Here is a 26,811-nt window from a genome sequence, read left to right on the forward strand (position 1 = left end):
TCCCCATGATGTCAAGCAAAGAGGCACTGAGTTTAAAGGTAGGCCTTGAAATACATCCACAGGTACACCTCCAATTGACTCAAATGATGTAAATTAGCCTATCAGAAGCTTCTAAAGCCATGACATCATTTTCGGGAATTTTCCAAGCTGTTTAAAGGCACAGTCAATTTAGTGTATGTAAACTTCTGACCCACTGGAATTGTGATACAGTGAATTATAAGTGAAGTAATCTGTCTGTAAACAATTGTTGGAAAAATGACTTGTGTCATGCACAAAGTAGATGTCCTAACCGACTTGCCAAAACTATCGTTTGTTAACAAGAAATTTGTGGAGTGGTTGAAAAACGAGTTTTAATGACTCCAACCTCAGTGTATGTAAACTTCCGACTTCAACTTCAACTGTATATAGGTGGTGTCAGAAGAAGGCCTCAAAAAATTACCACCAAAGTCGTAGTCACCCCCCTCCCACTTTGTTTTTACACTGCTGCTACTTGCTGTTTATTATCGATGCATAGTCACTTTAAAAATTACCTTGACTAACCTGTACCCCCGCACATTGACTCGGTACCGGTTTCCAACCCTGTATATAGCCTCGTTATTGTTTTGTAGGGCGGTGCACAATTGACCCAGCCAAGGGTTTGAACGGGGTAGGCCGTCATTGTAAAATAAGAATTTGTTCTTAACTGACTTGCCTAGTTAAATAAAGGTTACATCAAAATAAAAAGTGGACACGTACAATGAGGGGATTCGATTAATCGGGCGGTCGGGTTGTCGTATTTTGCACAGGGTGAAAGTTGATTGCATTCGTTTTAGTAATAAACTGTTCGGTGAGTGTATGTTTTATGGAAAATAGATGTATGTTTCTGGACAATGCACCATGCTGCCTTGTTGACGACATAACCACGAGACGTAGATTACGGCGTTCATGCTTCACCGCCATTGCCCGGTCACGTCACGGGCCATGGGCCGGTGTCCCGCAGCTCAGAATGATCGAATCTGCCCACTGAACAATGGGAGACGGTCATTCTTAATTACTCATATTTTGGATGAAGACGTATGCTCTGAATGTATTTCAGAATTAATTTCAATTTACACGTTTTTGAACCAATGGCCATTGAGAAATTCCCCTCGTTTTGATTACACGCCCAATAGTAATTTAAGGAATTCAGTAAGTGGGTGGGTCAACTGTGCATGCCTTGTTGCGGTGTTCAGAACAGATGGCGGTAGTGGCAGCGAGCGGTACGTAGAACTGGCCGGTGGGGCGGAGGATCCTGAGTCCGAAAGTTAGGGGGGTGGGGTCGAAGATGAACTTCGAGAAGACTTGACCAGATTGACTTCGATAAATGATTTAAACCGCTCCGGCTTTGATTTCTTTATCAAGACGGCAGCTACGTGAACACCAAGCCTCGGGATAGAGTTGGAGTCTGATCCTGGGATTGGGAATCAAAGAAGGGACTGGCGTGAGAGATCTAATTTACTTCGGACAATTGGGAATCGACGGTTGGAAACTAGTTGCATATGCATAAAATAGTTATATTGTTTTAAAGGGACTAGCTAATCGCTCATACAGACAGTGTTCCGTTGCTGCTACAGCTAGCTTGCTGGCTAGCTGACTGTGCTTGTAAAGGAATGCCCAATGGATGAATGGGCACCCACTTGTATTGCTCGGGTTTAAACAGCTTCTTGATGACCTCGGTGTTACAAGTAGCGAGCAACCTTGTTTTTGCTCAATGTAACTAATATAGTATACACGAAGAAACATCGCTTTTTATTTTTATTGCACAGCCAGCAATCTTGATTAATGTATGGTGCGGAAGGAGAACAGGCACGCAAGCACACCCTCATGGACAGAAGTGCAATTTATTGATTTCTTGTCAGCAATTTGGTTTATAATTTAATATTTTCTCTGTTTTTTTTGTAGCTGTATGATAAGCGTATGTATTTGTTGATAGCTGAAACTAGCTAGCTGGCATAGTTGATTTGAAGGAATTTTGCACTACTCTTGATTCTAAAATAGTATTGAAGTTATTCCTCGTGTGGAATGGGGAATACGATAGCATGCTGCGTGTCCCCGGAGAGAAGCCCAACGTTACCAAGGCAACTGGCGGACCGCCAGGAAGACTACCAAATAAGCACGAACGTGAGAGAGAACACCGGCCCGTACCTGCAGCACATTAGCGACAGAGAGGAGCCTGATGGTAGGTGTCACGCTCGCACAGTTGGGATTAGCTGCTGTAGTTGCTGCAGTAGAGATACTAAAGGTACAATATTCTGATTAGTTTTACACCCATTTAGTCTTGTGAGGACACCATTTCTCATACATCTCCCTCAGGTCTGTAGCCAGTTGAATTACATGCACATAAAGTTGGCTGTGATGAGGCTGCCTGGGAAGGAGGGGTGTTTGAGCCAGGCAAATAACAGCGCGGATGGGCTATTGCAGCAGACGACCACACCGGGTTTCACTTCTGTCAGAGGAAAAACAAGAAGTGGTTCCAGTGGGCACATGCACACCAAAACTGGACAATTGAAGAGTGGAAAAACATTCCCTGGTCTAACGAATCCCAGTTCTTGTTGCATCATGCTGATGGCAGTCAGGATTTGGCGTAAGCAGCATTATAGGAGTGGAACCCGGTGTTGTCATCTGCTGCAACATGGCCCTATCCTGCCTGGTTTGTAAGTCGCTCTGGATAAGAGCGTCTGCTAAATGACTTAAATGTAAATGTTAAATGTCTCAGTCCCGTGTGGCTCAGTTGGTAGAGCATGGTGTTTGCAACACCAGGGTTGTGGGTTCGATTTCCACGGGGGACCAGTACGGGAAGAAAAAAAAAAGTATGAAATGTATGCATTCACTACTGTAAGTCTCTCTGGATAAGAGCGTCTGCTAAATGACTAAAATGTAAATGTAAAAACGTCTCAACAGTATAGGCTGTTGATGTAATTGTGTGGGGAATGTTTTCCTGGCACACATTAGGTCCCTTGATACCAATTGAGCAACATGTCCATGCCCCAAAGAATTCAGGCTGTTCTGGAGGCAAAGTCTAACCCGGTACTAAATGGGTGTACCTAAAACGCTAGTGAGTGTATGCCATTTACCAGATGCTTTTATCCAAAGTGACTTAGTCATGCATTTATACATTTTACATATGGTTGGTCCCGGGAATCAAACCCACTACCCTGGCGTTACAAGCGCTATGCTCTACCAACTGCACTACAAAGGACCATATTTAGTGTACTACCAGAGCCCTATGGGCCCTTGTCAAAAGTACTGCACTATGGTATAGGGTGCCATTTGCATGGTGAGGCTGGCTGGTTGGTGTAATATGGCACAGACCCCCAAGAATCTATTCCCCAAATCTGCCAGATATCCCAGGCATCCTGATGACGTTATACCACAGGACAGCTGCCTCACTCAGTCACACACACACACACATCATATACAAGGGGAAAAGCTGTTTTAAACCAATACTATGTACACTATGCTCTGATAAGCAGTGTTACGTAGCTACAGTATAACTATTTTAATCCTCAGTGAGTATAAGACCCCTTGTCTATGGATGACACCCATGTAATTTCATTGCCTTCCAGCTTGGGATATCCTCCTCATGAAAGAATTGCAGCAATGTTACAAGGATGTTTTGTTTTAGCAGTCCTTGCCATAAACGGATGATTGAATCCTTGATATAGCCACTAATCTCTGCAACGCCTTACCCACCCTACTGTAACAGACAGAGGCATTCCCTTGAGAGAGCACTTTCCCTTGCCCCCCAGGTTTATTTTTGACTTCAGCGAGAGAGAGAGAGTCTGCCTGTCTACTAGCACTAAGCCTAGTGTGTTGGACCCAGCTGTTGTAAGGCTAACCCTGACCCAGGGTTAGATGGTCCTTCCCTTTGTGTCCTTATGTAGTAATGCTGAGATTTTTTTTTTTTTTACCGAAATGTCGGTTATTTTTCATTTTTAAACAACAAATTGACTGACTGGTTAAATTATTTCAATTCCATGTTTTCTGTTGTTGTTGGGTGAGCTCAATGTGTGCTGCAGTTTCTCTAGAGATAAATCAGATCAAGCTCAAATGATGTGATGTAGAAGGGAGTTGTAGTTTCTACAGTTTACCGCAGACAACTTGATAATTAACTACAATGACCGTAGTCCATTGACTGCTAAACTTGTCCAGTCTGTTTCTTTTACGCCTGCTACATAGGAGACAGAAGAATCCACGATCAAGAGAGCAGTTTTTTCATGAGGCATCTTTACCTGAAAATACATGATCTAAGTGATTAATAATTGGTATTCAACAGTTACAAAAGTATTCTTTATTTACTTTGAACTACTAAAATAGTGGTTTTGTTAGACAGCATAGGAAACAGCTCTATAGAGATGATTTGGAATGAAATACAAGTTATCAAATAAAACATGTTAAATACACAACCTGAAATATATTTTATTGAATACTGTGAATAACTGATTGTTGATAAGTGTCATGGGTATGGCAGTCACTACTGTCATGGGACTTTTATTCATTGTTTTATTGTGTTTTTACAGCATTCAACCCACATAATCCATTTCATGTTTAAAAACAATTATCCAAACCCGAAAATCTTTATTTTTAAAATAACATACCGAACCGACCTCAAAAGCACTAATTGCTCAACACTATTATGAAGACAGTCCTCCAGCTTTTCATCACAGGTCTAGGACCAGCTGTAGGTGGATGATAAAGAGTAGTAGACTAACTGAGGGTAGACCACCTGATAAGGGCCACTCATGCCAAAGTGTTGTTTTGTGAGAGCCAGGAAATGAGAAGTTTTAGAGAGTTATCACCATGTGCAGAGACTTCAGACAGCCACTATTCGGCCTAGCGCCAGTGACACATTTTAGCACAATAGACTACATCACCATCACAGCCTGCTCACCCTGGTTCGGGCAGCCCACACACCCTGCTGTCTGAACTGTGAAGGCCAGTAGGCCATTGATCTCACAGCAAGGACTTTCCTCTAATCAATAGAGCGGTTATCAGTGCTGTCTGCTCTGCCTGCCTGCCTACTGTCCCTTCAGCCTAGAGCCTAGGGCTCAAAGCACATTTCTGCACAAGCAGACAATAAAGAAGGCTATTATCGTTCTTACTCGATCACTTAAGTTAATCATATTTGGATGATTACTAGTAATGGCGGAAAAAAAATCGATTGTTGCATATCGCAATATTAGTTTTGCGCTAGTTGGCTGTACATGCAACATTTGAACTCAAAACACGTCATCCACCTGAATCGTGTAGGTGTTTCTGTCCGTTGTTCTGCGCATCTCCATCACGGCGAAATAACATTTGATGTGGTTTCTGTTACATTTGTTTTAATTATTGGAGCGGCTCGCAGCGCGAGCAAAGTGGATACTAGAAATATGTTTATGTAGCATGTAAGAACAAACAGGCCAGGCAGACTAGGCTTCGCTGTCACGCAGCCTCTGAGTGCCAGTGACATAGAGGAAAAACGGAGCAGTGAGTGACGGTCGTGCTTTCGCATTTACATCACTGAATCACAACACTAAAATTCAAACATGGCATGGGGACCCCATTGATTTTAAGTCACTCGGATAGTATAAGAACACAGTATGAGCCATGGCAAAATGGGACTAATACGAGTGAAGGGGGCTGAATGAAGTAATCTCTGTATCCAGTTTGTATGACCACTGGTTATGACCCAGAAGACCTATGACTGCTGCAGCAGAGTAGTAGGTCCAGGGGCATGGCAGATTCTCATATAGGCCTACTACTGCAGTAGTGGGTATGTATAGGCTAGTGGGTAACATGCTAACCATGGCTTGCCCTCCTTACTGTTGAGAGATACTGTATGCCTGCCTGGCTCCAACTTCACTCCACATCCCATTCCTGGCATCACATGGCAGTGGCATACCTCTTAAACTGGAGCAGTGGAGCCCGGGACAGAAATACCATGACGGGCACAGACAGTGCTCAGCGGGCATGGGATTCCCCGGCAGGAAGACTCCAGTCCATGTAGAGGTCAGGGCGTGAATGGTAGATGCTAGTGGAGGGAGGAGCTGTGTGGCTGGGTATGGGAGCTGAGGCTCCATCTTATCTAGGATGCAGTAATCACATGATGGTGTCTGACCTACTCTAATCTGAGTTGTATTTTATTTAACCTTTTAACTAGGTAAGTCAGGTAAGAACAAATTCTTATTCACAATGACGGCCTACCCCGGCCAAACCCTAACCCGGATGACGCTGGGCCAATAGGGCGGCGCACAATGGGATTCCTGATCACTGCTGGTTGTGATACAGCCTGGAATCGAACCACGGTCTGTAGTGATGCCTCTAGTACTGAGATGCAGTGCCTTAGACCGCTGTGCCACTCGGGAGCCCAGGGGCTCACAATCCCAGAAAGCATGCCATTTATCTGATCGGTAGTGGCAGAAGTCTGTATGTCACACCGTGTTGCAACCAAGTCTACCTCGGCAGTTCTCAACCTTTTCTGTTCCGGGGTCCACCAAATCACAAATATTTTAGTGGTCAAATTAAGAGTCAATTTGATCAGTGACTGTAACAGATTTAAAGACCTGTTGTAATATCAAATTGCTTATTACCAAAAAATGACCTCCAGTACCTCCAGTACCCTACGGATTGACAACGGTTGGACCACAGCTCCACTGGTTTTACCTGTTGGTCCAAGTTGTCCATGACACTTCTCTATGCTCTGCAAAGCACACACGCTGTTCGGTAGCATGTCTGCAGATGGGCAGGCATGACTGGCACAGGCACCCCTCCTCTCTGCTCCACCTTCTGTTTCTCAGCATGCTGGCCAGTATGGGTGGAGCTTAAGGAGAGAGGACCCAGTGTTCTCCACAGAGACCCCAGACAAAGGCCTCATTGTTGCCCCCTCCCTGCCAGTCCCATACCACCATCCCCCTGCCACAGCCTGAGTGGACAGGGGGTACGCTGGCTCTGCCAAGCCAACCCGCCTGACCTGATATCCCCCTGGCCCTGCCTGCCACGTTCCACTCCAGGGGCTCACAATCCCAGACAGAGAGGCAGCTGTTTATACATTACGGTTGGTTCAGGTTGTCTAATTGCTCAGTCTAACCATTGAACCTGTGTGTAATGGACCCATTATGTGGTGAGGTTTCAAATGAGGTCATCAAATCGATCTGCATCGTTTAGTATGCGATGCTGCTGCTGTCCAAGAGTGTTTGGTTACATAGCCTGGCTGTCCTATACACATTTCTTTTTGTTTTAATTTATGTATTCATTCATGCATTCATCTAATTGGGTAATGGTATGCATTCAGGTCACTGCACTGTCTTTATGGAGCATCAGGTCTAATTTTCTTCTCACTGGCCTCGGGTCAACATGCTGGCCTCGGGTCAACATGCTGGCCTCGGGTCAACATGCTGGCCTCGGGTCAACATGCTGGCCTCGGGTCAACAGGCTGGCCTCGGGTCAACATGCTGGCCTCGGGTCAACATGCTGGCCTCGGGTCAACATGCTGGCCTCGGGTCAACATGCTGGCCTCGGGTCAACAGACTGGCCTCGGGTCAACATGCTGGCCTCGGGTCAACATGCTGGCCTCGGGTCAACATGCTGGCCTCGGGTCAACAGGCTGGCCTCGGGTCAACATGCTGGCCTCGGGTGAACTAAAAGTTTACACAGGCTGTTCTCTGTATCACTAACCATGGAACAAGTCAGTCTCTTCAGTAACACTGTCTGTATCATTATCCCCCTTTTATCTACTGTTTTCTATTGCTCCATGGTGACTTTGTGTGTTCCAGAAGTGGCCCAGGAGTCCCACCCATCGAACCATGCCCGAGTCAGCACCATCTTCCTCAGCAAGTCCCAGACAGACTGTGAGTGTAAGTAATCTACTCTGCTCCATCACATCATCACACGAGACATGATCATGATGCCGTGAGAGTCCCTACGGCACACGTCTCAAACTCTCGTCTTCTGCGCTTTAGCTACTTGGTACGGTGGTAACTCGCCCTCTCCACCATCAATGTCTCTGCTCTAGCACGCTATGTAAAGAGATGATACTTAGGCTACTGTAAGTGACTCTTCTATGCTCTCTCATAAGCACAATGTGACTGTTCCTCATCCTTTCCCTTTCAATGTGACTGTTCCTCATCCTTTCCCTTTCAATGTGACTGTTCCTCATCCTTTCCCTTTCAATGTGACTGTTCCTCATCCTTTCCCTTTCAATGTGACTGTTCCTCATCCTTTCCCTTTCAATGTGACTGTTCCTCATCCTTTCCCTTTCAATGTGACTGTTCCTCATCTTTTCCCTTTCAATGTGACTGTTCCTCATCCTTTCCCTTTCAATGTGACTGTTCCTCATCCTTTCCCTTTCAATGTGACTGTTCCTCATCCTTTCCCTTTCAATGTGACTGTTCCTCATCCTTTCCCTTTCAATGTGACTGTTCCTCATCCTTTCCCTTTCAATGTGACTGTTCCTCATCCTTTCCCTTTCAATGTGACTGTTCCTCATCCTTTCCCTTTCAATGTGACTGTTCCTCATCCTTTCCCTTTCAATGTGACTGTTCCTCATCCTTTCCCTTTCAATGTGACTGTTCCTCATCCTTTCCCTTTCAATGTGACTGTTCCTCATCCTTTCCCTTTCAATGTGACTGTTCCTCATCCTTTCCCTTTCAATGTGACTGTTCCTCATCCTTTCCCTTTCAATGTGACTGTTCCTCATCCTTTCCCTTTCAATGTGACTGTTCCTCATCCTTTCCCTTTCAATGTGACTGTTCCTCATCCTTTCCCTTTCAATGTGACTGTTCCTCATCCTTTCCCTTTCAATGTGACTGTTCCTCATCCTTTCCCTTTCAATGTGACTGTTCCTCATCCTTTCCCTTTCAATGTGACTGTTCCTCATCCTTTCCCTTTCAATGTGACTGTTCCTCATCCTTTCCCTTTCAATGTGACTGTTCCTCATCCTTTCCCTTTCAATGTGACTGTTCCTCATCCTTTCCCTTTCAATGTGACTGTTCCTCATCCTTTCCCTTTCAATGTGACTGTTCCTCATCCTTTCCCTTTCAATGTGACTGTTCCTCATCCTTTCCCTTTCAATGTGACTGTTCCTCATCCTTTCCCTTTCAATGTGACTGTTCCTCATCCTTTCCCTTTCAATGTGACTGTTCCTCATCCTTTCCCTTTCAATGTGACTGTTCCTCATCCTTTCCCTTTCAATGTGACTGTTCCTCATCCTTTCCCTTTCAATGTGACTGTTCCTCATCCTTTCCCTTTCAATGTGACTGTTCCTCATCCTTTCCCTTTCAATGTGACTGTTCCTCATCCTTTCCCTTTCCATGTGACTGTTCCTCATCCTTTCCCTTTCCATGTGACTGTTCCTCATCCTTTCCCTTTCAATGTGACTGTTCCTCATCCTTTCCCTTTCCATGTGACTGTTCCTCATCCTTTCCCTTTCCATGTGACTGTTCCTCATCCTTTCCCTTTCCATGTGACTGTTCCTCATCCTTTCCCTTTCCATGTGACTGTTCCTCATCCTTTCCCTTTCAATGTGACTGTTCCTCATCCTTTCCCTTTCAATGTGACTGTTCCTCATCCTTTCCCTTTCAATGTGACTGTTCCTCATCCTTTCCCTTTCAATGTGACTGTTCCTCATCCTTTCCCTTTCAATGTGACTGTTCCTCATCCTTTCCCTTTCAATGTGACTGTTCCTCATCCTTTCCCTTTCAATGTGACTGTTCCTCATCCTTTCCCTTTCAATGTGACTGTTCCTCATCCTTTCCCTTTCAATGTGACTGTTCCTCATCCTTTCCCTTTCAATGTGACTGTTCCTCATCCTTTCCCTTTCAATGTGACTGTTCCTCATCCTTTCCCTTTCAATGTGACTGTTCCTCATCCTTTCCCTTTCAATGTGACTGTTCCTCACTCCTTTCCCTTTCAATGTGACTGTTCCTCATCCTTTCCCTTTCAATGTGACTGTTCCTCATCCTTTCCCTTTCAATGTGACTGTTCCTCATCCTTTCCCTTTCAATGTGACTGTTCCTCATCCTTTCCCTTTCCATGTGACTGTTCCTCATCCTTTCCCTTTCAATGTGACTGTTCCTCATCCTTTCCCTTTCAATGTGACTGTTCCTCATCCTTTCCCCTTTCCAATGTGACTGTTCCTCATCCTTTCCCTTTCAATGTGACTGTTCCTCATCTCTTTCCCTTTCAATGTGACTGTTCCTCATCCTTTCCCTTTCCATGTGACTGTTCCTCATCCTTTCCCTTTCCATGTGACTGTTCCTCATCCTTTCCCTTTCCATGTGACTGTTCCTCATCCTTTCCCTTTCAATGTGACTGTTCCTCATCCTTTCCCTTTCAATGTGACTGTTCCTCATCCTTTCCCTTTCCATGTGACTGTTCCTCATCCTTTCCCTTTCCATGTGACTGTTCCTCATCCTTTCCCTTTCCATGTGACTGTTCCTCATCCTTTCCCTTTCCATGTGACTGTTCCTCATCCTTTCCCTTTCAATGTGACTGTTCCTCATCCTTTCCCTTTCCATGTGACTGTTCCTCATCCTTTCCCTTTCCATGTGACTGTTCCTCATCCTTTCCCTTTCCATGTGACTGTTCCTCATCCTTTCCCTTTCCATGTGACTGTTCCTCATCCTTTCCCTTTCCATGTGACTGTTCCTCATCCTTTCCCTTTCCATGTGACTGTTCCTCATCCTTTCCCTTTCCATGTGACTGTTCCTCATCCTTTCCCTTTCCATGTGACTGTTCCTCATCCTTTCCCTTTCCATGTGACTGTTCCTCATCCTTTCCCTTTCCATGTGACTGTTCCTCATCCTTTCCCTTTCAATGTGACTGTTCCTCATCCTTTCCCTTTCAATGTGACTGTTCCTCATCCTTTCCCTTTCAATGTGACTGTTCCTCATCCTTTCCCTTTCAATGTGACTGTTCCTCATCCTTTCCCTTTCAATGTGACTGTTCCTCATCCTTTCCCTTTCCATGTGACTGTTTAGTCTGAGTCTGACATGGCCTATTTTCTTGTTCCTTCCAGTGCAAGACAAGAGGAAAAGCAATCACATAAACCATGTTAGTCATGTAAGTATTTAATGGTTAGGTAGAGTTTTTGTCAACCAACAATAATTAAGGTTTTGTGTGTGTGTGTGTGGGGGGGGGGGGGGGACTACTGTGTGTATTCATCACATGCTCCAGAGTTAGCTGTATGATGTCATTGTCACCTGGGGTTATCGGATGCACTGTGGCTCTGGCTGATGAGACACCAAAACATTGTGTCCCTACTCTGGAGGACAACACCAAACTAATACATATGCAAATGGCACTCTGACATCATACCTGATTGGTCAGCTTTTATAGGATCTGAGCAGAGGGATGGCTGACGTTATGGCTGCCCTCTTAATCTTTGTTTACTCTGACCTCTATTTAATATCCCCACTGTGGAAACTAACTAATTGCCAAGACTTTTTGACCTGGTCAAATACCCTACTGTTTGTCTGTTCATGTAGCCTATGTGCTTGTGGTGAACAGAACAGACTGTGGCCCCTGTAGTAAGTGGCTGGGGTGTCCGGTCAGCTAGAAGACAAACACAATTAAACAGGAGACCTGGTATGAATGTTTTGAGTGTGTCCACTGTCCTGCCTCAACTACACTTCTGTATTATAGTGACTGTCCTGACCCAAGATTACATAGCCTAGTTCACCCACATTTCAAACCTAACCTTTTACCTTGGAAGTAGTTTGTCAGTAGTGACTGCAAGCTATTGGTGATGTCATTATTTGGCTATAGCCACCACAGGCTAGCGTTAGCATCAATTACCTCAAAGGGATTCAATATAGCATTGTCTGACTTCCAAGACAACTTCCACTGAATGTCACACATTTCCTTTTGCAGACCTCTCCTCTCTCGAAGAAGTACAGTTCCTGTTCCACCATCTTTATAGATGACAGCACGGTCAGCCAGCCCAACTTGAAAAGCACAATAAAATGGTGGGTACCTGCTACCTTCATATGCACATACAAGACATGTACCTTTTCTAGTTGAACACAGGTCCTAATGAATTATCTTTCTCCTCTTCCAGTGTTACACTAGCGATATACTACCACATTAAAAACAGGTGAGTGGCAGTGTTTTGACTTGTTCATTTTGAGTATACATAGGTAGTAGGTATTATAGATCTGTTGGTGGTCTCTGGGCCTGGCAAAATGTCTGTGTATTGGGGTTTGGGACAGTGTGGTTCAGAGTGGTGATCTCTCTCTTCCTCTCTGTCTCAGGGACTCTGACAGGTCACTGGACATCTTCGATGAGAAGATGCACCCCTTATCGGTGAGTGGGCTATTCCAGTTTTGCCATAATCCACTCTGGGTTTGCAGAATCTTATGTATTCCAAAGAATAGCTTCTAATATAGGTTTACATCCAAACAGAGATCTGCAGTGGATCTACTGTTGGCTGTACTGGTGTGTCTGCCCTTGTCTACATCAATATCTGGCATCAGTCAGTCTCCCCACTCCCTTCTAGACGTTACACTGTAACTTTATGCCATAGCCCAGCCCAGTGCACCTCTAGCTCCAATTTCAGCATAAAACACACCACTGCAGGGGGATTGAATAATATTTAGTTTAGCTAGTAGGAAACTCAACATAAACCCATTAGGTTTGATGTTAGTTCACCTAAAATTAGAAATTACTTAAATATTTTATTTACAGTTGATGTCGGAAGTTTACATACACTTAGGTTGTAGTCATGAACTTTTTTTTCAACCACTCCACAAATTTCTTGTTAACAAACTATAGTTTTGGCAAGTCGATTAGGACATCTACTTTGTGCATGACACAAGTAATTTTTCTAACAATTGTTTACAGACAGATTATTTCACTTATAATTCACTGTATCACAATTCCAGTGGGTCAGAAGTTTACATACACTAATTTGACTGTGCCTTTAAACAGCTTGGAAAATTCCAGAAAATGATGTCATTGCTTTAGAAGCTTCTGATAGGCTAATTGACATCATTTGAGTCAATTGGAGCTGTACCTGTGGATGTATTTCAAGGCCTACCTTCAAACTCAGTGCCTCTTTGCTTGACATCATGGTAAAATCAGAAGATGTCAGCCAAGACCTCAGAATATATATTTTTTTTACAAAATGTACAAACAGTAGTACACAAGTATAAACACCATGGGACCATGCAGCCGTCATACCGCTCAGGAAGGAGACGCGTTCTGTCTCCTAGAGATGAATGTACTTTGGTGCGAAAAGTGCAAATCAATCCCAGAACAACAGCAAAGGACCTTGTGAAGATGCTGGAGGAAACGGTTACAAAAGTATCTATATCCACAGTAAAACGAGTCCTATATTGACATAACCTGAAAGGCCGCTCAGCAAGGAAGAAGCCACTGCTCCAAAACCGCCATAAAAAAGACAGACTACGGTTTGCAACTGCACATGGGGACAAAGATCGTACTTTTTGGAGAAATGTCCTCTGGTCTGATGAAACAAAAATAGAACTGTTTGGCCATAATGACCATAATTAAGTTTGGAGGAGAAAGGGGGAGGTTTGCAAGCCGAAGAACACCATCCCAACTGTGAAGCACGGGGGTGGCAGCATCATGTTGTGGGTGTGCTTTGCTGCAGGAGGGACTGGTGCACTTCACAAAATAGATGGCATCATGAGGGAGGAAAATTATGTGGATATATTGAAACAACATCTCAAGACATCAGTCAGGAAGTTAAAGCTTGGTCGCAAATGGGTCTTCCAAATGGACAATGACCTCAAGCAAACTCCCAAAGTTGTAGCAAAATGGCTTAAGGACAACAAAGTCAAGGTATTGGAGTGGCCATCACAAAGCCCTGACCTCAATCCCTTAGAGAATTTGTGGGCAGAACTGAAAAAGCGTGTGCGAGCAAGGAGGCCTACAAGCCTGACTCAGTTACATCAGCTCTGTCAGGAGGAATGGGCCAAAATTAATCAAACTTGTTGTGGGAAGCTTGTGGAAGGCTACCCGAAACGTTTTACCCAAGTTTATAAATTTAAAGGCAATGCTACCAAATACTAATTCAGTGTATGTAAACTTCTGACCCACTGGGAATGTGATGAAAGAAATAAAAGCTGAAATAAATCATTCTCTCTACTATTATTCTGACATTTCACATTCTTAAAATAAAGTGGTGATCCTAACTGACCTAAAACAGGGAATTTATTCCAGGATTAAATGTCAGGAATTGTGAAAAACTGAGTTTAAATGTATTTGGCTAAGGTGTATGTAAACTTCTGACTTCAACTGTGTTTTGTTGAGAGTAGTCTCTACGCCACTTAAGACTGAATGTGTTGAATCTGGGCTGGTGTATCATGTGAGGTTGGTGGCACCTTATTTGGGCAGGACGGTCTCGTGGTAATGAGTGGAATGGTATCAAATGCATTAAACACATGGTTTAATGCCATTCCATTCGCTCCTTTTCTAGACATTATTATGAGCCGTCCTCCCCTCAGCAGCCCCCACTGGTGTATATTGTATCTGTGTCTAACACGGTCTTCTCCCTGAAGAGAGAGCAGGTTCCTGGTGACTACTCTCGTACGGACCCCGAACACAAACTCATCTACCGCTTTGTCAGAACTCTGTTCAGCGCTGCACAGCTCACTGCAGAGTGTGCCATCGTCACCTTGGTGAGTCCAGTCAGCAACAACACAATCAAAACCCATTATACGCCCACGTATCAGCTCGTATACATGATTAATCAACACGTATATGAAAGGATACAATAGATCAGTGGAGTCTGCTGAGGGGAGGAGGGCTCATAATAGTGGCTGGAACGGCGCGTGTGTTTGATGTATTTGATACCATTCTGCTCCAGCCATTAACACAAGGCCCTCCCCGAATAAGGTTCCACCAATCTCCTGTGTTGTAGATATGGTCCGCTAGGTATTGTTGTCCAAGAAAGCGAAGGTAACCTTCCTAAATGATTACCACTCCGTAGCACTCACGTCGGTACTCATGAAGTGCTTTGAAAGGCTGGTCATGGCTCACATCAACAGCATCATCCCGGAAACCCTAGACACACTCCAATTCGCATACCGCCCCTACAGATCCACAGATGACGCAATCTCAATCGCACTCCACACTGCCCTTTCCCACCTGGACAAAAGGAACACCTATGTGAGAATGCTGTTTGTTGACTACAGCTCAGCGTTCAACACCATAGTGCCCACGAAGCTCATCACTAAGCTAAGGACCCTGGGACTGAACACCTCCCTCTGCAACTGGATCCTGGACTTCCTGACGGGCTGCCCCCAGGTAGTAAGGGTAGGCAACAACACGTCTGCCACTCTGATCTTCAACACTGGGGCCCCTCAGGGGTGTGTACTTAGTCCACTCCTGTACTCCCTGTTCACCCACGACTGCATGGCCAAACACGACTCCAACACCGTTATTAACTTTGCTGACGACACAACAGTGGTAGGTCTGATCATCGACAACGATGAGACAGCCTATTGGGAGGAGGTCAGAGACCTGGCAGTGTGGTGCCAGGACAACAATCTCTCCCTCAATGTGAGCAAGACAAAGGAGCTGATCGTGGAATACAGGAAAAGGCGGGCTGAACAGGCCCCCATTAACATCAACGGGGCTGTAGTGGAGCGGGTCGAGAGTTTCAAGTTCCTTGGTGTCCACATCACCAACAATTTATCATGATCCAAACACACCAAGAAAGTCGTGAAGAGGGCACGACAAAACCTTTTCCCCCTCAGGAAACTGAAAAGATTTGGCATGGGTCCCCAGATCCTCCAAAAGGTTCTACAGCTGCACCATCGATAGCATCCTGACCGGTTGCTTTACCGCCTGGTATGGCAATTGCTCAGCATCTGACCATAAGACGCTAGAGGGTAGTGCGTACGGCCCAGTCAGACCAGTCACCCAAGTCATAGACTGTTTCCTCTGCTACCGCACAGCAAGCGGTACCGGAGCGCCAAGTCTAGGACCAAAAGGCTCCTTAACAGCTTCTACCCCCAAGCCATAAGACTGCTGAACAGTTAATCAAAGGGTCACCGCGCTATTACATTGTCCCCCCCCCCCATCTGTTTTGTACACTGCTGTTACTTGCTGTTTATTATCTATGCATAGTCACTTCACCCCTACCTACATGTACAAATTACCTCCAACCTGTACCCCCGCACACTGACTTGTTATTGTTACTTTTTATTATTTTTTACTTAAATATTTTTAAATATTTTATTAACTCTTGAACTGCACTGTTGGTTAAGGACTTGTAAGCATTTCACAGTAAGGTCTACACTTGTTGTATTCGGTGCATGTGACAAAGTTTGATTTGATTTTGTATTAACTGCATCTGCACTAATGTACCACCAGAGGGCGGCAAAGTATTAAACCATTGATAAAGCACAGCAAGTCAAGTGAACAGAGCCTCATCTCAATGAACAGAGTAGACCTGCATTTGATTATTACAGTGTGATTTATTAGAACCAATCATCAATAACATGCCGTTACCCACTGATTGCGCTTACTGAATTTCTTTGTTGTGACAATCCCATTTCTGAAGTGAAATAGCCACCGCAGGTTTATCAGCACAGGTTTATCTACCTCACCAGGTGTACCTGGAGCGTCTGCTGACCTACGCTGAGATGGACATCTGTCCATGTAACTGGAAGCGTATTGTACTGGGAGCCATCCTGCTGGCCTCCAAGGTGTGGGACGACCAGGCTGTCTGGAACGTAGATTACTGCCAGATCCTCAAAGACATCACCGTGGAGGACATGTACGTCTGCCACAGTTGTCACTTATATAGAGTCATTACACACAATATAGCCTTTTGTCACTATTGTGCCAACCTGAACCCTGCTGTGCTGGTTCTGAAATCATCTTTTCACATTGAAGGAGGAGTTCTTTTGAGTCATGTCCAGGTGGAGGACAGACGTAGACCGCCTTCCTGGTCTGATGATCAGTCATTGGGCAGTGGTCTGTAGACTGGTATAGTAGTCTTGTCTCTAGCTCTGATCAGGGCTGTGTGATGTGGGCCCCTGTGTTAGGATCAAACTGAGAGGAGACTACAGAGGGAGAGGGGCACGGAGGCTGAGTGAGGTTGTGTACGGCAATCTCAAAGCAATCAGTAGGCTGCTCCTCACTACACTACTGGTCATCATTCTAGTAGGTTTTAGAGTGTGTTGTATGTCTCATTTGTTTAAGAGTACACGTGTGTACATGTTTTTCTGTGTGTGCTCTCTTCTCGCGGTCTAGTTTCATCTCCATTGAAGTGCTCTTTGTGAGCTGGGCCGAGGACTGGCGGGGGTAAGGGGAGGGAGGGTCTGGAGTGGCTCTCACCACTACTACATAATGGCCCCAGCCCTCGCCCGCTCCATTAGTTTCCCTGGGAGACCAGCCTTCCAATATATACACACACACACACACCAACCTTCAACCACCCTGGCCCTCTCATGTCTCCTTTCCCACAAATCCTGGATGCTGTCTCCATGGTGACAGGCTTGCTGCTCTTATTCATTGTCGTGAAGATGAGGATGATGAGGGGAATCCGTACAAGGAGAGACATGATATACCTGAAGCAAGCCGCTCTGTCAGAAAGCCAGTATGGTCTTCACTGCAGGACAGTTAGAATGAATAGCCCTCATGTACCGTTCTCCTTGCTGCTCCAGGGAAAGACAAGTGGAGTTTGCTATTGGTTAGATTGATGCCCTGAGGGCTTGCCTGTGGATGAAGCTACCCCTATCACTGATCTAAAGTCCATTTGGCATTTCTCCCCCACTGATTGTCAGGGTTAGGATTTCATTTGGGGAGGTTGATCCTATAGCTGTGCCTAAGAGCAACTTTTAATAGGAATGTGTATATTAACCATGTTTCCCTCGCTCTCTCCCCTTTCAGGAACGAGATGGAACGCCAATTCCTGGAGCTGCTGCAGTTCAACATCAACGTCCCAGCTAGTGTTTATGCCAAGTACTACTTCGACCTGCGCTCTCTGGCTGACGACAACAACCTCCGCTTCCCCATGGAGACACTCGGCAACGAGAGGGCACAGAAACTGGAGGTACGGCAATGCGGGGTGGTGGGTGGGAGAGGGCTATGATGGCACAGAAACTGGAGGTATGGCAATGCGGGGTGGTGGGTGGGAGAGGGCTATAATGGCACAGAAACTGGAGGTATGGCAATGCGGGGTGGTGGGTGGGAGAGGGCTATAATGGCACAGAAACTGGAGGTACGGCAATGCGGGGTGGTGGGTGGGAGAGGGCTATGATGGCACAGAAACTGGAGGTACGGCAATGCGGGGTGGTGGGTGGGAGAGGGCTATAATGGCACAGAAACTGGAGGTACGGCAATGCGGGGTGGTGGGTGGGAGAGGGCTATGATGGAGCTTACAGGTATCAGTAGAGGTTTGAGAATGCGTCACAGAACAGATGGTAGCAGAGAGGGAGACATAAGAATAGTAGAAAGGGAATTTAACCAGTCCATTAGGTTTGAAGCCACAGTGACTAGTCACTCATCCATGTGTGTGTTCAGGCCATCTCCAGACTGTGTGAGGACAAGTATAAGGACCGGAGCCGAGCAGCCATGAGGAGGTCCTTTAGCGCTGACAACCTGGTGGGCATCCGCTGCTCCAATGCTGTACTCTCATAGGCCAGCCATACTACAGCGCTGTTCTCTCATTGGACAAATGTCACTCGAATGCTGTTCTCTTATTGGACAGCCATACTCCAATGTTGTGCTCACTGGACAGCGACACCAATATCTGACCTCTACAGCCTAACCAACCAACACTCCAGGATACCTGACCATGACTCGCCACAAACCCCATACCAACCCCTCTCAGGGATTTGTCGTTGGCAGACCCTCATGCCCACTCCCCTGACTGGCCGGTCCCAGACCCTGTGCAAAATAACTTATTCACTACAGAGAGAAAATACTATTTTCCTGTTTATTTAAAAAAAAAATTGCTTACTATGTAGGCTGCTAGCTGTGACATTTTTCTGTTTTTAAATGGAAAAATAATTTGCAGATGGAGTATTTTAAATAAACACTAATCATGAAACATCCGTGTGGCTTTCAATGGAGTGGAGATGAGACTATGCAAGAGTGGCACAGCGCATTGTTAAAATGTACATTTTACTTTACACATCAAATGACACGTACTCAGAAACAGATTGGTCCACAGTTTAATTCTCTATCAGTCAGAGACAAAAGAAACGAGTGAAAGAATGCATTTTCATAAATATCTATAAAAAAAAATCTGACATTTCATTCTTGAAGAATTAAGTACACACAATGATGCAGTCCAGACTCATCTATGGAAGGATGCCAAAGCAGATTTACAAATGATGGGGTAGAACACACACAGAGGAAACAGGCTAATAAATTAAACAGACAGACACTGGACCATTTACACATTAGTCTGGTTAGGAAAAACAATGAGGCACACGACAACTTGGACAAGCACAGCAGAGTAGAACGGCAGAAAAAGGCAACTTGACAAGGTTTTGGTTCACCCAGAGTTGGTTCAACCATACTCTGGCTCTCCACCACAGTTCCTATAGATGATAGTATATCAACTGTTTTGCCCTTTTTTGTAAACCTCTGACTTGTAAAACTCACAAGATAAGTACTGACACGGTCATTGAAAATGTATACAGAGCCCTACGAGATACATAAGTTCACCATTGGGTTGGTGTGAACAGTTCCTGTGTGTACCACTAGGGGTAGTAACACAATGGCAAAGGACTCACTGAGCAAAAGCCAGGTGCACTTTGAGACGACTCTCTTCTGGCCTGGGACTCTCCAAACCACTTTACAACATGTTCCGTATCAAGGTTATTCCAAAGCACTACATTTACTGCAATGGCTATTATGGAGCTTGTGGTTTTTAGAGGCTACCTTTGACATTGATTTCTAAAATAAAATAATACACTGTTTGAGAAAAGTATAAGGCTTCATAACTGTTGTTTACTGGTACATTGCTCCACATCCATACTCTGATTACCTCTTGGGAGGCTGTTTTACCATAACTCCAGTCCAGCAACTGGTCAACAGTTGGGCTAGAGGTCCTCATCCTACTATTGTACTGACCGGCTAGGTTGTTCACAGACCGGCCCGTCAACCAAGCTGGATTTACCAGGCAGAATATGGCAAAGATTTTGTGCATTGGTACATACTGATTGATTCAACTCGAGCAGCATACAAACACATCCATACCACATATGTACTTGATTCATACAGAATATTGTGATTTAAATCACTGGGGATTATGCTGAAAATAAAATATATATATTTTTATCAGTGTTCCTCGAGTTGTTTTGTTTTCTCCCAGTACGAACTAAGTGTCCACAATGCAAAATACCCTGAATAATGGGGGCATTCTGGGCCAGCTCAATCCATAATATTTTATAGAGCATCATATACATTACCAGTCAAAAGTTTGGACACCTACTCATTCAAGGGGTTTTCTTTGTTTTGACTATTTTCTACATTGTAGAATAATAGTGATGACATCAAAACTATGAAATAACACATATGGAATCATGTAGTAACCAAAAAAGTGTTAAACAAAGCAAAATATATTTGAGATTCTTCAAAGTACCCACCCATTGCCTTGATGACAGCTTTGCACACTCTTGGTATTCTCTCAACCAGCTTCATGAGGTAGTCACCTGGAATGCATTTCAATTAACAGGTGTGCCTTGTGAAAAGTTAATTTGTAAAATGTCTTTCCTTCTTAATGCATTTGAGCCAATCAGTTGTGTTGTGACAAGGTAGGGGTGGTATACAGAAGATAGCCCTATTTGGTAAAAGACCAAGTCCATATTATGGCAAGAACAGCTAAAATAAGAAAAGAGAAATGACAGTTTATCATTACTTTAAGAAATGAAGGTCAGTCAATCCAGGAAATTTCAAGAACTTTTAAAGTTTCTTCAAGTGCAGTCGCAAAAACCATCAAGCACTATGATGAAACTGGCTCTCATGAGGACCGCCACAGGAAAGGAAGACCCAGAGTTACCTCTATCTCAGAGGATGAGTTCATTAGAGTTACCAGCCTCAGAAATTGCAGCCCAAATAAATGCTTCACAGAGTTCAAGTAACAGACACATCTCAACATCAACTGTTCAGAAGAGACTGCGTGAATCAGGCCTTCATGGTCGAATTGGTGCATATAAACCACTACTAAAGGACACCAACAAGAAGAGACTTGCTTGGGCCAAGAAACACGAGCAATGCACATTAGACCGGTGGAAATCTGTCCTTTAGTCTGATGAGCCCAAATTTGAGATATTTGGTTCCAACCACCGTGTCTTTGTGAGACACAGAGTAGGTGAACGGATGATCTCCACATGTGTGGTTCCCACCGTGAAACATGGCGGAGGAGGTGTGATGGGATGGGAGTGCTTTGCTGGTGACACTGTCTGATTTATTTCGAATTCAAGGCACACTTAACCAGCATTGCTACCACAGCATTCTGCAGCGATACGCCATCCCATCTGGTTTGCACTTAGTGGGACTATCATTTGTTTTTCAACAGGACAATGACCCAACACACCTCCAGGCTGTGTAAGGGCTATTTGACAAGAAGGAGAGTGTTGGAGTGTTGCATCAGATGACCTGGCCTCCACAACCCCCCGACCTCAACCCAATTGAGATGGTTTGGGATGAGTTGGACCGCAGAGTGAAGAAAAAGCAGCCAACAAGAGCTCAGCATATGTGGGAACTCCTTCAAGACTGTTGGAAAAGCATTCCAGGTGAAGCTGATTGAGAGAATGCCAAGAGTGTGCAAAGCTGTCATTAAGGCAAAGGGTGGTTGAAGAATCTAAAATCTAAAATATATTTTGAGTTGTTTAACACATTTTTGGTTACTACATGATTCCATATGTGTTATTTCATAGTTTTGATGTCATCACTATTATTCTACAATGTAGAAAATAGTAAAAACAAAGAAAACCCCTTGAATGAGTAGGTGTCCAAATGTTTGACTGGTACTGTATACAGGAATAAATAGTGAGTCATCTCTAATGGTCCAGATAGATCGACAGGAGTACTGGTTTATACACATAAAAACACACATAAAACACATCTCCATTTTCCCCCTCTCAGAGAATGTTCTAGTGGCTCTTTTGAAGTAGTGGTACTTTACCAAAGCAGCAAGGCGCATCAGAAGTACCACAGAGTTCATTTGATACAAACGTCCCATTTCTTTCCTGTTAAAACACATTTGTGTCTGTTCTTCATGTTCCAAGAAGAAGAGCTAGTGAGGCTGGTTGGTCGATAAATGTTGTATTCAGAACCTGTGGAATTACTTGGTTATCTCCTTTTCCTCTGTCCCTTTTCCTTCCAGAGAGCTGTATGGTGTTTTATCACAGTCACCATCTTGTCCAATGTCCAGGTGAGGCACGTTCACAGTCACACATAGGACAGGGGGGCTATCACTGGACACGTGCATTCGTGGCCCCTCTACCCTCTAGGGTCCCGTTCACACGTGTGAGGGCAGGGCAGGTTTGTGGTAGGACCCTGGTGGCAGGGCCGCACTGGGGTGTCCTGTGAGGGCCGTACTGGCCTCTCTGTACATGGAGGGGGGTGTGGTGGGCTTGGAGGCCCAGCAGAGGCAGCAGCGAGCGGTGAACCTCCTCCACGACTCCAGGGTCTTTCCGGACCAGATCCACACGCCAGACGTAATCCCCACCACCAGACACATGAAGTATTTCAACATGAAGACGGCGTAGTCGGGCCCCAGGCCCAGCCTCTGTCTCTCAGCCTGACAGGAGCAGGATAGAGCCCGGTCCCAACCAGGCCTGTAGTGCTGCTCGTACACCAGGCAGGCTACTACTATAGTAGCAGGAACTGTGTAAAGCACCGTGAACAATCCAATCCTGATCATCAGCTTCTCCAGTTTGTCTGTCTTGGTCCCTCCCTGTTTGATGATGCTGCGGATGCGGAACAGAGACACAAAGCCCGCTAGGAGGAACAGGGAGCCGGTGAAGAGGTAGACCACCAGGGGAGCTAACACAAATCCCCACAGGCTCTCCAGACTCTGGTTCCCCACGTAGCAGATCCCCGCCACTGGGTCTCCGTCCACAGAGCTCAGAGCGAGGACCACGATGGACTTGACGCTGGGGATCAGCCAGGCAGCCAGGTGAAAGTACTGGGAGTAACCAGCGATCGCCTCGTTGCCCCACTTCATGCCCGCGGCCAGGAACCAGGTGAGGGAGAGCACCACCCACCAGATGGAGCTGGCCATGCTGAAGAAGTAGATGAGCAGGAAGACCAGGGTACACAGGGGTGGGCCAGTGGTGTCATACAGGATGTGCTGCTGGTCTCCACTCCCAGCGCACGCCACCCTCTCGTGACCCGCCACTAGTCGTATAATATAGCCCAGGGAGACAAAAAGGTAGCAGGCAGCCAAGAAGATGATGGGTCTCTCAGGGTACTGGAAGCGCTCCATGTCGATGAGGAAGGTGGCAACGGTGGTCAGGGTGGAGACGAAGCACAGGACGGACCACAGGCCGATCCAGAAAGTGGTGAAGGTGCGTTCGTCCTGGGAGAAGTAAGGGTGGTGGCAGGGCTGGGCACAGTTATCCACAGGGCCAGTGTGGACACGGTTGTATAAGGGGTGGGCGTCTTTCTTGATGGGCACCAGAGGGTCCCGACAGCGGCAGTCCCGGTCACACTCCTGGGGGACGGGGGGCTTGGGGGCGGGCTGCCTGCGGCGGGTGCCTTTGGGGGTGGGTTTGGGCAAGGGAGGGGAAAGGGTGGTGGTCTCGCTACTGTTCTGGTCCATACACAGAGTCTCGTCTCCCAGCTGAGGCAGCTGCTCACAGCTCATCCTCTCTGGCCACTCAAAACCATACTGGATCATGAGGGGGGAGCAGCCTCGCTTGGCCCGCTCACACACAGAGCGGCAAGGGGGCAGGGGCTTCTTGTAGTCCTGCAGACAGATAGGGGTGTACATGGAACACAGGAAGAAGAGTAGGTCTGGGGAGCAGTGGATGCGGACCAAAGGCCAGAACTGATGGACCTCCAAGCCCACCTCCTCCTGGGTGTCGTGGTTGAACTGGTTGGGCATGTAGGTGAGGTTGTATCCGATGCCCTTACACATGGGCACCGTGATGGGCTCACACACTATATCCTTGGAGGCAGTTTGCGCGAGCCGGGGCAGCTGGGAGAGGAGCAGCGCGAGCAGCCAACGGACGACACCGCATAGCGGGGGTTTTACTGTGGTCGCCATTGGAAAGTGGGATATTTCCAGAAAGAAATATAGGTAGAAAAATTGCACTGTGTGCTGTGGACTAGAGTATTTTCTCAGCTCAGTCCTTCCTTTAATTTATGACTGCATCTCGGAAATATGAAATCCCAGGAGAGAGTAATTGCTCCAGCAGCATGCCCAGAGTCCTCTGTTCTATAAATCACCAAGTTTCATTCCAGACCACACGTTTCTGTTCCAACAGCATGAGCACCTTTCGAATGAACCATGGTGATTTTAGAAATGCTGTAAAGGTCCGGGAAAAAATCTAAATAAACGTTCACTGTTGTTTTATCCAACGAATCAATTAAACATGTGAGGATTTCGAAAGATGGACTAAAGCACCAAGTCGAGGGTCTAAGGGGGTCGAATTGTAAATCATTCACCAAGCTTTACAATTACATGAGTTGAAAATGAATTTCCCCTTTACTTGCAGTTAGGTCACGCGCCAATAAATGTAACAACTGTAACCGCAGGCTTAATCCGGAAACGATTTCCTATTCCTACAGTTTGTATTCCGCATGACAGGTGAAGTCACCCGTGCCTCGGTCACAGCGGCTCTCTATTCAATAAAAAGAGTTGGAAGCAAAAATGTTTGAAGAAATGTTAGTAAAATAATGTGTTTAATTTGAAGTCCTGATTAAAATCCAATAAAAACAGAATCCACTCTTTATGCAGCCGTTCTCGGGGTCCTAATGTAGAGGTAGAAAACAGGTTTACACTGCTCTCTATCCAAAGTTTGGGAAACTCGTTACGCTTTCCTTTGTCCGATCACTTGGATAACCACAAAGACGTTTATTCCAAACTAAAGCACTTGTTTTCCAAATTTGTATCCAATGATATTAGCAGGTATCACTGTGTTGCGCTACACATCTCACTGCGCTCGAGCCGAAATAACTCAGGAGACCACTCTCGTCCCGCTACAGAACGCACAGAACGCCCACCTCATCCAGAGCGCCAGTCCTCCAGCACTCGGTTTCATTGCCCAGGACTGTTTGGATAGTTTTACCACGCCTACTCGCACTTCAACGCCTCGCCCCTTGTACCTTTTGTGCCAATCAGGACCTGAGTTGTGGGCGGCAATATTGACCAAATCAGTTAATTTATGGACCAAGATGTAGCCCACCGGATGTTGAGGGACAGGTGGCATTTGGAGACATAACGCACCTGCACTTCAAGGAAAAGTATGACGGTGAAAAAAATCAAGTATGATAACACACACCAAATATGCCATACTCTAGATGTATACTGTGGGATGAATACAACCTTTTGAGTAGTATGTGGGGAAATGTGACCCAGATGATGGCTGCAAGACCCTACTGTAGTGTACTCCTAATACAGGATTTCACATAATACATGGATGCAGCCAGCAGGTTGTATATGTATATGCACCGTGGGTCAAACAAATAGCTAAAGAGTCAATGTAGGGACAAATGAAGGGTGGGGATTGTCTTGGAGAGGGTATGTGTGTGTATTCATGGGTCCCTGTATAGTGTATGTGTTTACCCTAAGGGCCTATTCCAGCAAAGGAATGAAGTGGCATGAAACTCGTCTGCTTAGCTATTAAAATGCAGCCTGAATGATCAACACACACCTGCAGAAAAAGGAACTACATCCACTTGACATCACTTCCTATAGGTCCCTAGGTTCAGTCTCAGCTTTACACATGGTCAGGAAAAACGAATTCATATAATAATAATATATTATATGCCATTTAGCAGACGCTTTTATCCAAAACGACTTACAGTCATGCATGCGTACATTCTTACATACGGGTGGTCCCGGGAATCAAACCCACTATCCTGGTGTTGCAAGCGCCAAAGCTGGGGAACAATAATAAGTTAAGGGGGGGGGGGGGGGGGAGAGGAAGGGGAAGAGTGGACCCTAAGGTCCCCAGATCGATCCCGCCTCGGGCAGAAATAACATTTCTAAACAACCACTATAGTCTCCAAAAGTGTTATTTTTCACATTGGTGAATTTAAGATCACCTAAGTTAATAAAACAATTATGGTAGCATAATCATAACATGTAGAAGTGTTGTTCTAATGAGGTTGATTTATTACTGTACTATACAATTAGTATCTTGCAATTAGTATCTTAAATATTCAGTTATCTGTTGCAGTTTCTTGTGGACTGCATATTACCTGATATACAGTGAGGGAAAAAAGTATTTGATCCCCTGCTGATTTTGTACGTTTGCCCACTGACAAAGAAATGATCAGTCTATAATTTTAACGGTAGGTTTATTTGAACAGTGAGAGACAGAATAACAACAAAAAAACAACTGAAAAATGCATGAAAAAAATATTATAAAATGATTTGCATTTTAATGAGGGAAATAAGTATAAATACATCACATTCCACTGGGCACAGATGTCAATTCAATGTCTATTCCACGTTGGTTCAACGTAGTTTCATTGAAATGACGTGGGAACAACATTGATTTTAGCCAGGTGTGCCCAGTGGGAAGGAAGGTAGTGGTTTGTGACACACAAGAACAACCGTGGGCTAACGCTCAATCTGATTTACTCGATGACCCTAATTTTAGAAAGAAGATAAAAAGGGCTGGAGTATAGCAGGGTCTACATGGAAACTTC

General features: G+C 45.3%; 2 protein-coding genes across 3 annotated transcripts; one reads left to right on the forward strand and one right to left on the reverse strand.

Moving 5' to 3' along the window:
- The first annotated feature begins 1,168 nt into the window (after positions 1-1,168).
- On the forward strand, positions 1,169-19,026 carry LOC106586338 (cyclin-Y-like protein 1). 2 transcript variants are annotated; one of them, XM_045707364.2, is made up of 11 exons: positions 1,169-1,238; positions 2,017-2,197; positions 7,773-7,853; positions 11,015-11,058; positions 11,869-11,963; positions 12,056-12,091; positions 12,249-12,300; positions 14,520-14,639; positions 16,578-16,744; positions 17,863-18,025; positions 18,496-19,026. In XM_045707364.2, the coding sequence occupies exons 2-11, from the start codon at positions 2,041-2,043 to the stop codon at positions 18,610-18,612; spliced, it is 1,032 nt and encodes a 343-aa protein (XP_045563320.1). In that variant the 5' UTR covers positions 1,169-1,238; positions 2,017-2,040; the 3' UTR covers positions 18,613-19,026. The 2 variants fall into 2 exon arrangements, with proteins under 2 accessions (XP_045563320.1, XP_045563321.1); XM_045707365.2 differs by lacking the exon at positions 1,169-1,238 and having other exon boundaries at positions 1,245-2,197; positions 7,773-7,847.
- Positions 19,027-19,132: 106 nt separating this feature from the next.
- LOC106586337 (frizzled-5) lies at positions 19,133-25,190 on the reverse strand. Its single transcript, XM_014173518.3, has one exon. The coding sequence runs from the start codon at positions 24,197-24,199 to the stop codon at positions 22,448-22,450; it is 1,752 nt and encodes a 583-aa protein (XP_014028993.1). The 5' UTR covers positions 24,200-25,190; the 3' UTR covers positions 19,133-22,447.
- Between the last annotated feature and the right edge of the window lie 1,621 nt (positions 25,191-26,811).

This window comes from Salmo salar, chromosome 25, assembly GCF_965601325.2.
Source record: "Salmo salar chromosome 25, fSalSal1, whole genome shotgun sequence".
NCBI lineage: Eukaryota > Metazoa > Chordata > Actinopteri > Salmoniformes > Salmonidae > Salmo > Salmo salar.